The sequence below is a fragment of the Humulus lupulus genome, chromosome 4, assembly GCF_963169125.1.
Source record: "Humulus lupulus chromosome 4, drHumLupu1.1, whole genome shotgun sequence".
Classification (NCBI taxonomy): domain Eukaryota; kingdom Viridiplantae; phylum Streptophyta; class Magnoliopsida; order Rosales; family Cannabaceae; genus Humulus; species Humulus lupulus.
Window position 1 is genome coordinate 7787080 of NC_084796.1, and position 18298 is coordinate 7805377.

General features: G+C 33.8%; 2 protein-coding genes across 2 annotated transcripts; both read right to left on the reverse strand.

Annotated features, from left to right (window-relative positions):
• Positions 1–11135: 11135 nt before the first annotated feature.
• Positions 11136–13005, reverse strand: LOC133828809 (putative disease resistance RPP13-like protein 1). Its single transcript, XM_062258903.1, has one exon. The coding sequence runs from the start codon at positions 12685–12687 to the stop codon at positions 11539–11541; it is 1149 nt and encodes a 382-aa protein (XP_062114887.1). The 5' UTR covers positions 12688–13005; the 3' UTR covers positions 11136–11538.
• A 761-nt stretch (positions 13006–13766) lies between these two features.
• LOC133831837 (uncharacterized) lies at positions 13767–16280 on the reverse strand. Its single transcript, XM_062262248.1, has 4 exons — positions 16131–16280; positions 15098–15204; positions 14916–15000; positions 13767–14095 (listed from the first exon to the last, which is right to left on the reverse strand). Exons 1-4 carry the CDS (start codon positions 16278–16280, stop codon positions 13997–13999), a joined length of 441 nt encoding a protein of 146 aa, XP_062118232.1. The 3' UTR covers positions 13767–13996.
• Positions 16281–18298: the final 2018 nt, after the last annotated feature.

Below are 18298 nucleotides of genomic sequence, written 5' to 3' on the forward strand. Positions count from 1 at the left end.
ATTGTACAAGAACCACATTTTCTTTTTCCAAAGTTTTTATGTCCCTTCTAATAAGTCATTAATTATGTCATCTGCTTTTCTTTCTTTAATTATACATCTCTACCAAAAAAATATCAGCATTCGTGGGGACCAAAGAGATATGGCTCTCCTCTCTCGCCATATAATGATCCATCTCTTGTTCTCTCATACAATCTGAATTAAAAATATACTACTCACATGCAATTATTGTTGTAAAGACATGATTGACTAAACAAAATATTTTAAATTGCAAAAAATAGCAGCATATTATCCCATAATTCAGCTGTTTTTTAAGTGAAAATTTCTTTTAGGGTGAATACAATTTTTACCTTATTTATCATAATTAATCTTTATTGATAAAATATATGAACAAAGAATGTTTCGAAAATGAGCATGGTCAAAAGAAATGATCTATTTTTGTAGTTGTGTAGAGAAGAAACTAACTAAGAACAAAAAAGAGGTTAAAGGATGAGATTTGAGAAAATAATAGACAAAATACAACGTGTAAAGTAGGGTGGAAATTAATGGAACTAATACTACTTTGATTATATTATTTTATCTATTGAGAAGAAATTCATTATAGTCTCAAAAGAAAAATCAAAACGTGTAGACTAAGTTAGAATAATTGGCTCTTTATGTTTAATCGATCGAAGACTAGATAATGAATAAGAAAGTGAATCATTTAACTCAACCATATAACTTATAAGATTTTTCAACATTATATATAAAGTATAATTATTTTTATCAAAGTCAGTGGAACTTTGTTTGTTCAAAAGTCAGGCATATCACACATACACGTACAACCCACGTTAATAGTTTATCTTTTTTTGTCCATTTCTTTTACAAAATTTGACTTAAAACTATAATCTTTTATACCTTCTTATTTATTCATTTACTTAAATGAAGAAAAAATAACATGACAAATATTGACAATTTTAACGTTAGTAATTTTTTTAACTTTTAAATCAAATGGCCAATATTTTAAATGGTGCAAGGGAGCACTATATATTAAATATTGTGTAAAATTTAATACTATATTTGCTACATACATTAATTAGAGATGATCTTATTAACGGTTAGTATGCTATTAAATTTTAATTACAACTAGCTTTTTTATATTAAAAGATTTATACTAGTATTAATTGTTCATCTTATTTTTTAAAAAAAAAAGGAAGAAAAAGAAGAAATTGTTGGCTCATGCCTAATTAATAATGATAATAATTGGCATATTATGGTGTGAGAGTAGTGCCGAGAAGAAAAGTCATTAATTGATCACTTTCCCATAAGAGAAGGTGGTCTCACTAGATGTGTCATTAATTAATGGAGGTCCTTCACATATTTATCAAGAGTGTCATTCTATTGGGGAGAATAAAAACAAGAAAAAAGATCAAAATAAACAGGCCAAAACGCGTTATCACTATTTTGACTAGTTTCAAACTTTCAATGAAGAAAACTTAGTTCGAATTCTATTATATATATGTGATAAAGTCATTGATTTTTTATATATATCTTTCTACATGTGGTCTATGTATAATAGAGACAAATTAGGAAAATAATACATAATCAAACGTGTAAAGTAGGTAGAATAATACTTGACTTCTAAATTATTCATATATATCACTATTTTTCTCATTTTATTGTATCAATCTCTACAGCCATTTGTGATTGTAAATCTTTATAATATATATGATTATGTATAATTTATCAAAGACATGTTTGAATGTTATTGTATAACTAATCAATGATCCAAAAATACTAACGCCAATTTTGTGCAAACCATTCATAACATTTAAAAGGTCTAAAAAATTAGAGATTAAAAAAATTTGTCATAATATGCGCACACACTAAATATTTACACAACATATTATACAATAGAGCATAACCACCCCAAGGATCATTCAGTCTCCTAGGATACCTGGCTACTTATCTCTTCGCTAATTCTCACGGTCGCGAACCATATTAAAATTTTGTATTTAAAGAGTCATGTAGAGATTCTCCTCGTTCAGGATGGAATTTTATCATGGAAATTCTTAATGGACACAATCAGCGTTGCCATGAAATTTTTCGAATGGAAAAACATGCATTTTGTAAATTATGTGATAAATTAAGAAGTTATGGTTTAACATCCACTAGAGGTGTGAACTTAGAAGAAGTTGTAGGTATGTTTCTAATGATCTTAGGGCACAATCTTGGAAATCAAATGATTCAAGAACAATTTCAACGTTCAGGTGAAATTGTTAGCTGAAAATTTAGGCATGTTTTAAAAGCAATGATGAAGCTTGCTATTGAAGAAATTAAACCCCATGAAAATTGCGATGATACTCCACAATACATTCGACAAAATCCAAAGTATTTGAAATTTTGTATTTTAATATTAAATGTGGAATACTAATTAAGTTGTTTCAACAGATTTCAGTTTTGTTAATGCTGCTTATATAACTATTACAATAGAAACAGAAAAACAGGTAAAAATTCAACACACGAGAATTTTTACGTGGTTCAGAAATTCTTTCAGATAACTTACATCTACGGGGCCACGCTCAGAGAATCAACCAATTAGTAAAGAAATAATGTGTACAAAAGCATCGACTTAAACAATGTAAGATTCCCTCTTAAACTATTGTCGCAATCTTATTGTACTCTTCTCTCCAAATCTGGTTTTGATGAAACACTGATTCTCTTGAAATCCCTTCAAAGAATAGCGAGTGCTTACTTCCTCCCGAAGTGAGACTTAGATAGAATCATCTCCTGAAGATCCTTATGAACACGTTCACAATCGACACTACATGTTTACAAAGGACTAGATAGATATCCACAAGTAGACTCAACACTCTCACAAAGACTATGCTAATCTTAATGATGAATTGTTTGATAGAAATTATTTTATGTTGGTCAAGTTTATGTTCGGGGTCATTGGTATTTGTTTAGTGCTGCTGAAATTGCCAAGATACTCAATGTGCCTTCTGTTGTTACCAATGATGCTGTTGATTTCAACAAAGATAAGGTTTTATCTGAATTGGTGGGACAGAATATGATTTGGGAACAACACTCAATTCTCAATGTGTCTGATCTTACTCATTACTATGTCGTGCTTCACAAATTTGCCATCAACAACTGGATTCCCACCACTCATTCATCCACCATCACCTTAATATTTGACACAATTATAAAACGACACGATTATTAAACAGGTCAACACGATTATGACATGACACTATTAAAGTAAACACGAACACGACACGATTATTAAACGTGTCAAAAATTCAAACACTAACATGATTATTAAACGTGTCACTCAAACTCATTTATTTTCGTGTCGTGTCGTGTCATCATGTCGTGACCCAAATTGTCACCCCTAAACTTGAAATTATATATTGTAGCAAGATGTAACCTCATCCATCCATTGTATAAGAAGAACCACATTTTCTTTTCCAAAGTTTAATTTATGTCGTTTCTAAAAGGGCAGTATCCTCTGTCTTTAATCTTTTCTTTGATAAAACAATATCATGGTACGCAGTAGGCCAGGCTAAGGCCAGAGGGAAAGCTCATATTGACTCACTCAATGCTTTATCATCATCTTGTACTTACCTAGCTTTTATTTTTTTGAGAAGGGAAAAAGTACATGGTTTTGGTACTATAGTGGCTGCTGGATTTCATACAAGCCAAGGCATATTCACACCAAGCCTAGGAAGCAGCCCTCAACAAAGTCCACACTATATTCACATCAAGTTGGCATGAATCATGAAATGGTTGAATATATTGACTGTTTATTGAAGATGATATGGTTAAGACCAGAGACACAATTATACCTCATATTCATTTGTCTATAGTCCCACCACCCTTCAAAAACGTCAGTCAAATTCCAATTTTAGTCCAAGTGTTGCTCCATCAATTTCACACTTTCTTGCACACTAGGCTAGGTAAATACCTAATATATTTAAAAAAAATCAAAACATCGTCTATATTTTTTTAAAATAAATTAAATAAGATATTTTTTATTTAAAAAACCATTTAACCAAAAATTTGATAGGAACACATTTTTTATGTATAAAAATATGTGCATTCTAATTTTAAAATTTAATAATTTTCTTTTAAAAAAAATACATATGAATTTTAATATAATAAAATATTAAAAAATTCTAAATTAAAATTATGATGTGTCGCCACTCTTATTATAAATATAACTGCTAATAATATTTTTAATTGGAAAAATTATCCGAAGTGATATCACTAGCGAAGAGTAATGATATGTGCACCCAAAATCTGTACTTAAACATTACACACAGTGACGTGGTAATGCTTTTTAAAATTGTGGGTCTCAATTTTAATAAATGTGATTAACTAAGTTAATCTGTCACGTCACTATGTGTAATGTTTAGGTGCATATTTTTTGTGCACATATCATTACTCTACTAACAAATATGTTTTGTGGCAACTAATAACGACACTTCTAATCGCTACTGATATAATCACTCCTAAAAATCATTTTTGTTATAGAAGTAGTATATTATTCAGCAAAAGTGTTCTAAAAGAAAAATATGGCTTTGTAACTATAGTGATTGGTGGCGTTGGTCACATAAATGCATTTAAAGTCAAGGCAGTGGTTGTTGTTGGGGCCTAGCTAGCCTAGAATTCAACCCCTAACAAAGTCCAACTTCACATGAATAATGAAATGGTTGGATATATTCACACTTAATTTATTGAAAATCAGGATTAGGACTAGAGTCATGGGGCGTGATTTATGTTTTTTTTTTTTCAAAATTGTATTTTCATAAATGAGAACAAAAAATAATTTTTTGTAGTTTTCAAAAAACAATAGATGTTTGATTAATGTTTTCTAAAAATAATTTTTTAGTTTTATTTAAAAAAATATATATCTTAAATAAAAAAATTAATCAATATATTTACAAAGAGAATTTTTTTTTAAAAAATTGTAATAAATAATGAGATAAAGTAATGTGAAAGAAAAAATTATGAAAAATAAGGAGAAATTTTGAGGAAGAAAAATTGAGAATGGAGAAATTGATACAAGAGAAAGTGATCAGAGAGAAAATGGCGAGATAGAAAAAATGAGGAGAGAGAAAATGATGATATAGGAAGTGATGAGAGAGAAAATAATAAGATACTAAGTGACGAGAGAGAAAATAAGGAGATCAAAAGTGATAAGAGCAAAAGTAATGTTAGAGAAAGTAATTAGAGAAAAAATGACGAGAGATAAATTAATGAAAGAGAAAATAATGTAAAATAATAATAATTAAAAATACTATGTAAAAAAATTTGAGAAATACTAAAAACAATACTAAACACTCCTACTTATTTTCAAAAATCAAATTTTGTAATCTCATATTCATTGTTGTATTCGATTGATTCATCTCCAATTTGCTTATTATATTCCTGTCCTTAAAAAAGTTTTGTAATCTCATATTCATTGTTGTATTCGATTGATTCATCTCCAATTTGCTTATTATATTCCTGTCCTTAAAAAAGCTTCAGTCAACAGTATTGATTAACACCAAAGAATGACTTGCAACATTAATAAAACTAATTCGTAAAAATCAAACTTATATCTTTGATTAAAAACACTAAGAAAATATGAATTAAATAAAAGTCGTCATTAATTAAAAAAAAAACAAAAAACTTAAATTATGTTTTTTTGACACAATTGAAAGAAAGAAAAAAAACTGTATAAGTGTACATCTCCTCCTCCTCGTGCTACTTAGGATCCTGATCACTTTTTAATTTTTAACAAAATTTTATTCTAATTTTAATCTGAAATCCAATATTAGATTCACCCAAATTTTAATCACATTAATCCAACTAATTAGTTTGGATTTACCATTTAAAACCAGGTTTCAATCTTCATCTTCCTCTAATTTAAACCTCCAAGTTTTAATCTTCATCAAAAGACACTAAAAAAAACGCAATAACACATGCAACTAATTTATACAAAAAAGTCAAACAATCATCAAAAAAACTTTTGATTTAATTAACAATATGAGCACAAATATTATGTTGGATGATGAATTTCATCAGTGACAAAGTTCTTTATGAACAACACTTACGTTCACTAAAGTATTTTATTATTGCTTATTTTTTTTTGGAGTTGAGATTTGTAAAAGGATGACATGCTAAGATTGCCATGACTTGCATTCATGCAACTCCAAAGTATTGGAACATAGTCGTGAGATGAATACAAAATGTAATTAGGACTTTTATCTGCACTCAAAATATATACATAAACATTACATATAATAACGTGTCATTGTTTTTTAAAACAGCAAGTCCCAGTTTTCATAAATATGATTGATTAATCACATTTTAGTTGCATATTTTAGGTGCACATATAATGTTTTGATGCATATTTTAGGTGCACATATCATTACTCTTCTTAAATACACTTTCCAAGTTAATTTTTGAATTTTCAAAAAAAAAATTGGAACTTTTTTAAATAGGTGGGACCCGTTAAAATAAATTGTGGTCTTCAATCCATTGGGTTTTCAAAATTATTGAATTTTTTAAAAAGTTAAAATGAAGCTATACACGTAACAACATGATTTAGTCTCAATAAAATACAAAAGAGAAGGAAATGGTTACAATTCATTCAAAGTCTAGCCTTACTCAATTTCTTATTGTGGCCTTTACTACCGTATCTACTACATTTGCGTTCCACACCTAATTGCTCGCCTAGTGACGGTAAACGTTTTTTCTTTGAACTTATAATTTTTTTCTTCCTTGGACTGTCCAACCTGGGATTTTAAAGAATGTTTAAGTGAGGTATAGCAAGGTATATTCATGAAAAAAATACACAAGGATCATCGAGGTCTGGTGAGGCTTAAGGGGGTTCTAATTAGTGTGTGTGTTATGCTATGGAAGCTCAAGCATTTATATCTTTTATTCTTAACATGTGCTCCTTGAGTATGCAAGTATTAAGAATCTAATTCAATTGTGCTGATCAGTGATCAGTACTGACCATATAAGGGTAACCAAAAAGATCATTGAGAAACTCATGTTGCCTGTATAATTTGCTATATAATATAATACAAATGTCATTTATGATGATGATTTATATTTTACACTACTTACACCACTTTGGAGATTGACTTCCCATGGTAAAACTGTATAGTTGCTTATCTGAACTGAAATGAACAGTTGTAAATTCTGCATCAATCAAATTCTATTGGGAACTTGTCAACAGTTTCTCCTATTATAGAATTTCTTGAAGAACTAATCCTTTTTGATGTGTTATTAGGATACAGATAAATTGAAACAATACATTTACTTTGTGATGATTATTACAGACGTATTTACTTTTACCAAGAAATATGTCAAATGTGGGACATCCTAATTCGATTAAATGGGATAACAGTTTCATTCTGCATTTGTAATATAATTTTTATCAAATCACACATCGCAATATATCAGGCCTTCTACTTTTATAAGCGGCTTATCTAAAAAATTTGCGATATAACTAGGAAGACGTTTCAAATACCACACATGGCTTACTGGCCATGCCAGTTTGATTCTTAAATGAACAAAACAGAACTATTTTAAAACAATTTCAGGGAAAGAGTCTTAAAGCTTTGCAAAAAGTTACAAAGCTCAGAGACTTGGGTTGTATTCATAGAGGAAAGGAATACACTGTTAAGTATTACAATCAAGAAATTAAAAGTTGTTGCAACAACTAATCAAGAGAGCTAAAACAGAAAAAAATAATTAACAAGTAAACTGTTTTGAACTAATTTTAACAGTGTACAACTAAGTCAATCCAAGTATAGGCTTACAATTATTGGTAACCATTCTACACTCTTTTCTACACTCTTTACAACTAAGTCAATCCAAGTATAGGCTTACAAGTATAGACTTATCAATTCTACACTCTTTTCTCACCAATAAGGCTCTCAATAGTTTTTATTGGTAACCATATGGATTACATCAAGAAAAAATTATTTCACAATATCAAATAATTGGAAGAAAAAAAAGAGTTCTATTTTTTTGATAAGTTAGCCGACTGAAAAGGTGTGAGCTAGATTGTTGACAAATAAATTAATATATTCTTTGAGGAATGGTTTCAATTTGCTTCTCCATACATATCTGTTTTCTTCTGTTCCATATTTCTAAATCCTTCATCCTTATAAGAATATAAGGTTATTGAATTGAATACTATAACTCTCATTTGATTTCAGTAATAGCTTTAGGAAAAGGGTTGCTCATTGGGGTGTTCTCTACTATGAAGATGTAACTTTTCTGTAAAGGCTTTATAAAATCCACCACATGGTAGTTAAGTCATTTTTTTATACCAAATAAAAAGACCCATGTGTTAAATAAATCTCAGTAAGGGCCTTATGGAAGTTCCTTATGTGATAAATTCATGTGTTTGCATGCTCTAATCAAACTCCATTAGAGTATATTCAAAGCAAAAGCATTGTAAAACTAACTCAACTTTATGAACTATGTCAAGTTACTGTGAATTGTGGACTTGGTTGGGGTGTTGAAATTTATTTTGTTGTTAATGATTTTTTTTATTTCTGTTTTTAAAGCTCACATCTCTAGCTCAGTTTGTAGAAAGATGGCTTGTGCTCCAGTATTTCTCATTAGTTTGTGCTTTGTATATGAATCTTCTGTTTTGATTAAAACTTACTGTCTAGGACACTATTACTTCTGCAAAAAGACACTCTCAGTATAAGCCCTCCAAGATATTTGAGGCATCTTGTTGCTGTAAATAATGATAATAAGCTTCTCTAAAAAGATTGCGATAGCATATTTTCATATCAGATTGTACACATGAAGTTATACACTAACAACTAAATTGCATCAAGAACATTCACAAAATTTTCCTAATAAGTTCCAGATTATGGTAGAATAATAACCACTTCCATATGCATACAAAACAACTCAAAACTAAACAAAGAAAGATGTAGCAATAGAGCATCTCTCATGGGTCCCTTGTCTAAAAGAATAACAAAAAAAGTTAATGAACCAAAAAAAAAAGAAGCTAAATTAACAGACAAATTGTTAAGAATGTCATTTTAATTGAAAGAAAAAAATGTAGTAGCATTGCAGAGTGCATGTAATAATCTCCAAATTTAGAATTGTAGCTTTAATCTTGATGATGACGCATGTTATAAATAAGTGATCCAATGACTACAACATGGATATCTTATATAGCACATGATTTTCTTAAAATGTATGAAATATACCTCTGTAGTGTGACAAATTTTGTTGTTTATATCTCATAATTTGTATGGCTTGGATAAACTTGCTCAGCTGCCACAATTCTGGCAACAGGAAAATAATAATCATAAGTTGTGGAAATGAAATCTTATATGTAGGATTAAGATTGAGCTGAAATGAAGTACTCAAAAAGTAGCACCCGGATGAATATGATGAACTGAAGTAAAGGGAATCCATATTGCTCACCATGTTGTGTTGCACTTCTTCAGGCAAGCATTGGATTTCATAGCAGTCAGCAGTCCACAACTCTTCCAGTGATGCCACACATCGAAAGGCGTTACCATTCAGTGATTTGAGGTGGGGGAGATTCTGAAGTGACAGAGAAGTCAAAGCAGTTGGAAGCAGTCCCCAGGGGAAGGATTCTAACACTATGTCATCACAATCTTCAATGGTCAATGATGGAAGAAAAGCAAGTCTTTGAAGATCCCAACTCGCTTGTTGCGCCACAAGTCTGCTGCATTTTGAAATCAAGAGGTGAATCAAACTTGAGGGGAATCCTGATCCTTGAGGAACTATCTCAACTTCAGGGCACTCCTCAATGAGAAACAAGCCAAGAGATGGAAGCATAGTGCCCATTTGTGCAGGTAGTGACCTCAATTTGTTGCATTGAATAACTTTGATGGAGCTGAGAGAGTGGAGAACAGTGCTAGAATTTTCAACAAGCTCATCTGAAGTAATGGTAAAGGATTCCAAATTTTGACAGTGCCTTACATCAAGAGATTTAAGCTTGGGGAAGTAGTCTAATGGAAAGAACTTCAGAGAATCACAGCTCTTCACTATTGTCAGCTTTCTAGCAGATGAGCACTGCAAGCTCTCAATGAATTCCAGCTTTTTGCATCCCTTGATTTCGAGAGTTTCTAGCATCATGTCTGTACTTGAGCCTCTTGTTAGTTGCTTGATATTTCCACAACCTCGTAATCGAAGCTTATTAAGGTTTGGAAAGTGATCCAAAGAAAGAGACTCCATATAATCACTAACCCATAAATGTCCAAGTTTCTGAGAGAGGTGTATAACTTGTTCTCTGGAAAGTTCAAATTTTTGCACCCTGAAATTGTGATTAATTCTAATGTGCCGCTATCAGGTAAGAACTCAGTCAGATTTGGACAAGCACTCGAGTGAAGCTCCTTGAGACAAGGAAAAAATCCTTGCATACATGCTCTGTCATCTCCAACTCTAATACATAACCATTTGTTAATTTCATAAAACTTTAAAATTTCTAATTATGGAAACGAGGTACTATGCAGATAATCTTCACCATAAAACTCTAAACTTATTGTCTCCACACCATGAAAACTTATAATCTCAAGCTCGCGAAGAGAAGGTAATTGTCCCAACGGTGGCAGGGAAGGACAATGCACGTTGTAGTTAAGATGAACAGATACTATGCTTAAAAATAAAGAATCTCCAACCCAGTTTGGAAAACTTGAACCTTTGAATGTACGAATGGTTAGTTTCTTCAAGTTTCTGTGAGGCTGCAGCACCTCAACCATGCGCTCTTCCTTTCTTATATCGGTAGTTTGGCCTTCCCATTCCTAAGCTAGCTCACTGAGATGCTCCTTCCCTATCTTTCAAATTAGCCTTCAAAACATCCTGAACATTATCTGTATTATGAAGCCTTGAAATAAGAAGTTTTCCTTGCAAATGATGGAGTTCCCCTAACTCTTTGATGCTAGCAAAACCAGGTTTTCTCTCATTATCACTAACTTTTCCCAAAACAAAATTAGTTAATGTCTGCAAATTTATCAATCTACACAACTCCAGTGGCATCATTTCTAAAGGTGAGAAACTAGTGTCGAGGTGACGCAAGTTATTGAGCCTCTTCATATTCTTTTGAAACTGAGTAAGTTTATCACAGTTGGAAAGCAACAAGGTTTGCAAATTGTACAAAGAGCATACAGAAGCAGGTATTCACTCTATTTCAGTCGGAGATAAGTTCAAATACCGTAGATGTTTTAGCTTACCAATCGAGTCAGACAGCTTGAAAGATCTAAATACAGAAAGGACTCTCAAGCATCCTAGAGTTGGCAATACTTCATGCAATTCCAAATCCAATAACACCCCTCCTTTAATTGTTAGAAGGGTATGCAATGATTCAGCTTTAGATAAACCAGCAACTTTCTCAATGTATGTCATACATGACAAATGACGAGTTTTGGTTGCAAGATTATCCAAGGAATTATCATCATCCAATCTAAAGCAGAATTCACCTGCTACAAATGAAGCTAAATCATGTACAAGGTCATGCATAAGAAAAGTTGTTGTACCCTTACTTGATTTATGTTGACTTGTCTATTGAGAGAATGATCTTGATATGAGATCTTCAAAGTACTGCTCTCCAACCTCCTCCATTGATTTCCCTTTCTTGTTTTGCAAAAGACCTTCTGCCATCCACAACAAGATGAGTTGTTTCTTCTCAAATTCAGAATCTTTGGGAAATATTGAGCAATAGGCGAAACATTGCTTGATGTTTGAAGGTAAGTAGTAGTAACTCAACCATAGAGCTGGAAGAATCTCACCATTGTGTGTCTCATACAACTCCCATACACCACTTTTGAGTACATTTTTCCATTTCATTTGATCTCTTTCAAAGTGTAAGAGACCGCCAAGTGATTTCACCGCTAAAGGTAGGCCTTTACACTTTTTCACAATTTCATGTAGTTTTGAATGAGCAGGACCAATGTCTTCCTCAAAGGCATGGTCAACAAATATTTTCCAGCAATCTTCATTGGATATTCCTTGTAGCTTGTGTACTTTTCCAGTGCTCATAACTTGTGCAACAACCTTGTTACGAGTTGTCACAATGATCTTGCTTCCACGTGCACCAGATTCAAAAGTACTTTTTAGAAAATCCCATTTATTATAATTCTCATTCCAAACATCATCAAGAACGAAGAAAAACTTCTTCCCTCTCAAAGCCTTCTTCAACTCACATTGAAGCTCTGACAAATCATCAATATCGCATTTTTCAGAAGCAACCTTTTGAAAAATCATTCTCATTATCTTGCAAACATCAAATTCTTCTGATACAGTAACCCATACTTTGAGTTCAAAAGACTCAGCTATAAGCTGGCAATCATTGAAAACAAGTTGAGCAAGAGTAGTTTTACCAATTACAACCATACCAACTATGGGAATCACAGACATACACCCTTTAACATCATCTAGCAGCAATGACTTAAGGATGGCTTCTTTTTCAGCATCTCTACCATAAACTCTTTCTCTCCAAGGAGATGGTAGTCTCATCAAAGATCTATTTGAAACATTTTCCATCCAACCAAGCTCATATTTTTGATCCACAAGAACACTCAACTTCTCAAGAGTCCTCTCTATCTCAGGTTTTACAGCTTCATCGAACTCGTTGAATGAAGAAGATGGAATGAACTTGACCAGCATACTGGTGGTGCCACCACACTCATCTTGATGATCAGGCTGCTCCATCTTGCATCGTAAGTCTTCATTGTCTATCTTGTCAATCAAGTCACACGCTTCATAAAATGTCTTTAAACTCAGCAAGCCAATCCCTCAAATTTCGATCTCAAATAAGCTTCTGCTCAACATCACTAAGCAGTGCATTTGCTGACTTTAACTTGATCTTGAACTTGTCAAGTAGCTCAACAATAGGTTTCTTCTCATGAAATAAGTCTGCAAACTCTTGAGAAGCCATTCTTTGAAATATCACTTGGAATGTGGAAGAGAGAAAAGCTTCACATACCAACTCTACTGCTCGCCCTTAGAGAAAATAATAGGACAAGAATCAATGAGAGAGCTCGGGTTTTGGTGTGATTTTGTGAACCTTGGTTTTTGAAATGAAGCTCTATATGTTCTTATTTGTTTTCCTCACTTTATGCACATTTGGGGAAATTTGAATTTTACAATATTCACAATATTAATAATATTATATAATATCATAATTAAAATGATTACATGTGAAATTAAAGGATTAATAAAGAGTTATCATCCCTTTCAAAATAATAAAAATAAAGAGTCATCATCAATACACGACATGGATCAGAACCACAGAGTGTTACACGTGGTGCTTTCTATAGACAGTAATCCAATATTCCACCTTTTTTTTTCTTCTTAAAGATAGAAAAGGTGCCAAACTAAGGAAAAAAAATGATTTAGAAGTGAATGTGAATGGACTTTATCTTAAAGAAAAGGTTGATTTTTCTAGCCAAAATAAACATAGATCAGGCTGTCTTCAATTATGAAGAGCAATAATTCATAATATTAATAGTGGAAGTGGTCTATGTTTTTTAGTAAGTGGTCTTTCTTTTACTCCACCATGCATTATATGCTAAAAGAAGATGCAATTATGTCGTTAATTTAATAATAAACAGAGAATCAAGATCGAGAAGAATAAGAATAAGGCTCAAATCAATCCACATGAATCATGAACTGCCAACAATTTTATCGTGAAATGCCGCAAGAAAATTGTGTGAAGATGTACCAAAAAAAAAGGGTATAATACAGTAATATTTGACTAGGGTATATATATTGTCAAAGAAGATGGGATATTTGTGGTATGCAAAACAGGCTCAATATTAAGATCTTACTATCAAAAATTTTACATTGACCACCAATTGGGAAATGACCATTCACTAAAGAATGGCATAGAAAGACATAACATGTCGAGTACGTAAAAAACTACATTTCTTTCTAGAAGAATATTAGTTAGGAGGAATTTGAACAAAACAAAAATCATCTACTTATGAAAAGCAAGAGTAAAGTGGGTGATGCAGTTGTGTTAATCCCCAAGAAACTTCCTCTTCTTTGATGTATTCATATAAGGTCGGATGACCCATTCAGTCTGTGCTTCACTTTGATCTACTGTTCCTAACTTTATCTGCAACACCAAACACAAAACCCCAATACAATAAATTATACATTAGATAGACCTGTGAGGCTGTAATTGTACTCTTCCTAGAAATAAATAAACTCCGGTTCAGCTCTAGGGAAGCTTTTGGTTCAAATAAATAATTTTTTTTTTAGTTGTGCTCTGTCTAATCTAGAGAGCTAAATATCAAACAGCATCGATGCTTGTTAAGCTTCTCCGCAAGCTTTATCTTCGATCTACACCACTGGTTGTTGCCAGAAACACAACACCAATAACAACAGAGCACTAGCTCTTAAACTCAGAACAAGAACAATAATGTATCTTTGAAACTCTTGTGTCTTTATTGTAATGAATTGGAATCGTTACATAATAATGCATTACAATGTCTATCTATAGACTTGGTAACATAACAGAAAATACGGTCAGCTAGGCTGACCAATCCTATGTAACTAAAGTCTTGATCAGATAAAATGAGACTGACCAATAACTAGACACAATCTAACAATTACTAAGAGTAGCAATTAAACTAACAATGCTTCAATCATCCAGGATGCAATATAATACATGCTATGTATTTGTTTTGCTCTGTCTAATCTAAAGAGCTAAATATCAAAGAGCATTGCTGCTTCAATCTCCCCGGATACAATATAATACATGTAATGTATACCAATCTATTTTTTTTAGCATCCTAAAATTCTGCAACACGAGGTTTGAAATATTTATAAACATTTCAACAACTATTTAGAGTGTGAACCTGATGATGCAATTTGCAGACTATGCATACCACTATACCAACCTTATTAAAGTATTCTTAAAGCATCTTAATTACCTGGAAAAGCCGCAACTCAAACCGAGGACCAATCTCCTTGAGCTCAACGGACTTTGGACCGGACTGCTTCTCATAAATATGATGCCTATAATTATGTTATATTGATTAGTTAACTTGTATTGGAATGTGACACTAGGCTACAACAAGATCCATATTCCATCTGATTATGTGATAGAACAAACCTAAATGAAATATAGTCAGACTGATTGGCAAAAGTAATTATGCGTTTTGTTTCTGGCTTTGGAGGAGGAAAGAGATGCTTCAAAATATTAGCTGCCCTTTCACCCACCTATAAACAGTTTAAAGTATAAGCGGGCCGGAGTCAGTGGGATAAATAGAAGGTGCGGCGTAAGGGCGCTAACCCTAGTTATCATATGTGCATTGATTAATGATATGAGATGATGTACTTGGTATGCTGAATACTTGAACAACATGAATGTCTGAACTGTTGAGTATATGTTTATACTGTGTGAGTTATCTGGTTGTTTGCTTAATGATTATGCTCTGCTATTGTGTTTTCTTGCTGGGCCTTGGTTCACGGGTGCTACGCGGTGCAGGTAAAGGCAAGGGCAAGTTGGACCAATCCTGAGATGGAGAGCTGCGGGGCTGAATGTACATAATCAGTTGATCGGCCGCCACGGCCGAGGAGTGGATCGGGACAAGAAAAGCTTAATTGTCTGTTTGGCCTCAGAGTGCCTAATAACTGTATTTTAATCCCAAAATTTTGTAGATTGTCTTTTAACTTTACTACTTTTGCGATCCCATGTAAGGAAAAATGTTTGTTTATAAGTAATGAAGCTTTTGAGACCAAAATCTTTTAATCCTACCTCAACTGTAGTTTCAATAACACATTTCAAATTAAATGACTTTATTAGCAAGTCTTGCACCTTTATAAACACACAGTGTAGCGGTCTTGGCTATCCAGGGCATTCCAACCTCTCTCATGAATCTTTGAATGTAGTCTTTCAGGGATTCATCTTTCCCTTGTTTGATGTCCGCTAACTGATTGGCATAAACTGGTTGAATATGCCCAGCACTAAAGACTTTACAGAATTCCTTCCTGAACTGCTCCCAGGAAGTGATGGAACCAAGTTTGAATTTCCAATACCATTCTTGAGCTAAGTCAGAGAGTGTGGCAGGGAATACCCTGCACCTATAATCATGCTCCACACCGAGTAACTCCATCTGATCTTCGAACTTCCCAATGTGTCATACTGGGTCCTCTTTCCCAGTGTATGTAGAAAGTTTTGTGGTTTTGTATTTTTGTGGTGGTTGGGCAGCTTGGATCTTGGTACTAAAAAGACTCCCACTCCTATGAGCCAGCTCAAAATCTGAAGGTTTCTTTGTTAAACCTTGAACAGCCATAACGAGTGCATCTATTTGAGCATGCACTGCTGGTGGGATCGTTGCTCAAGGTGTGGTAGGTGTCACTGGTACCCCCTCTTGAGTGCTGGTCCTTCTGTTGATGACCTCCCTCAAACCTGAGGTTGTGCATCTTTCCCCAGCCTATCGAACATAGTATTGGTGTTATTCATCGGTTTTTTTCCCTTGCGAGATTGAGGGTGTAGGGGTGGTAGGTCCGCCTTGCCCTTGTCAGTGCGACCCTGCCCTTGAGCCTCTCCTCTTACATGACTTTGAGACTTTGAGCGGCCATTTCCATTCCTGTCACGCCTCTTAGATGTTTGACCCTCATCTCCGGTGTTGTTTCGTCTGTCCCCCTGGGAGGGGGCCTTCGGGCTGGTAATACTCCCACTCTGAGATGAAGTGTTATTTTTCTAAGTCATGGAGGAGGTAGTCTTGGACTATGCTTCTACATGTTGTCTCTGGGAAAGTGGTTTTGAAAGTGTCCTTGGGGTTATACTCCTCCCCTGGGACTCTCTGTTACTGTTGTCTCGCATTCCTGCTACTTTAGCCTGAGTCTCCCTCATCGCCTGAGAAGCAGCTTCAGTGTTAGCTCAGGCTAACTGAGTAGCCGCCTCCAAGGCCACAACAACCTCTTGGTGTCTTAACATTTTCCCAGAGGTTTTTATCGTGCATTATCCACCACGATCTAGAGAAACAATGAAAGACCCATGATCTCATAATCATGGGGAGGTGGACACGTATCTCCACTACCTTATAATCATGTACTAAACCACGATCCTAGTATGATTGGTCATGTAACAATCCCTAGGTACTATAAATAAAGGACCTAGGGCTTCATTATGAAAGAAAAGGCTCTTTTATGGACTTTTGGACTCTTTTCTGGATCTCTTTTTCTAGAATTTTGGGAGAAAAATCTTTCTGTCGAGTAAACTCATCAATTCGTACTTGTAATTGTCGATCGAGTAATTCAATACTAAAGACTAAGTGGATTAGGTTATTACTGTTCATCAGAACAGGGCTGAGCTACTATAAAATTTCTCTGTGTTTTTTTGAGATAATCGTACTCTGTCGTTTATTCTATTTATTTCGTTTAAAAGGTGTCGTATATTGTACATACGACCGTTGGCCAATTTCACAGGTCAACATGGATCATTAAGAATATTGAGGATAGAGGGTGGTTGGGATCTTTAACTGGGTTTGGTGGTTTTATCCCTCGAGTTGTTTAGGAATTCTATGCTAATCTTAATGATGAATTGTTTGATAGCAAGTCTTTTATGTTTGATCAAGTTTATGTTCGGGGCCATTGGTATTTATTTAGTGCAGCTAAAATTGCCAAGGTACTCAATGTGCCTTCTCTGTAAATGTGCATTATCAAAATTATGATGGTGATTGTTGATTAAGCTTGTTGAATGCCTTATATCTGGATTATTTGACTTATGCTATATGCATGTTTCGTGCTGGTCGTGAAGCTCTGACTTATCAGTCATGATTGGCAATAGTACTGAATGCTGGTCGTAAAGCACTGACTTATTAGTCAAGAGCGGCAGTAGTGCATTGAGTGCTGGTCAATATGAATAGATCTAATCAACAAGAACATTATATGCTTGTTCGACCCCATACTCGAGGAAAACTAAAGCGCTTGGCTAGTCTAAGGCTAATTACTCAGAGTCAAGACTATAAGGCCCAGGTGACTTGATGATCACATGGCTTAGGGCACATGTCCCTAGAATGACTCCATAGTCATCTATTCAAGGCACAAGACCACATGTTTACTCCATAGTCATCTATTCAGGGCACAGGACCCCAGGTTGACTCCATGGTCATCTATTCAGGGTATAGGACCACAGGTTTACTCCATGGTCATCTATTCAGGGCACAGGACCCTAGGTTGACTCCATGGTCATCTATTAGGGCAAGGGACCCCAGGTTGGCTCCATGGTCATCTATTCAAGGCGCATGGCCAAAAATAACTACAGGTCATCTATTCAGGGCATAGGAACCCAGGTTGACCCATGGTC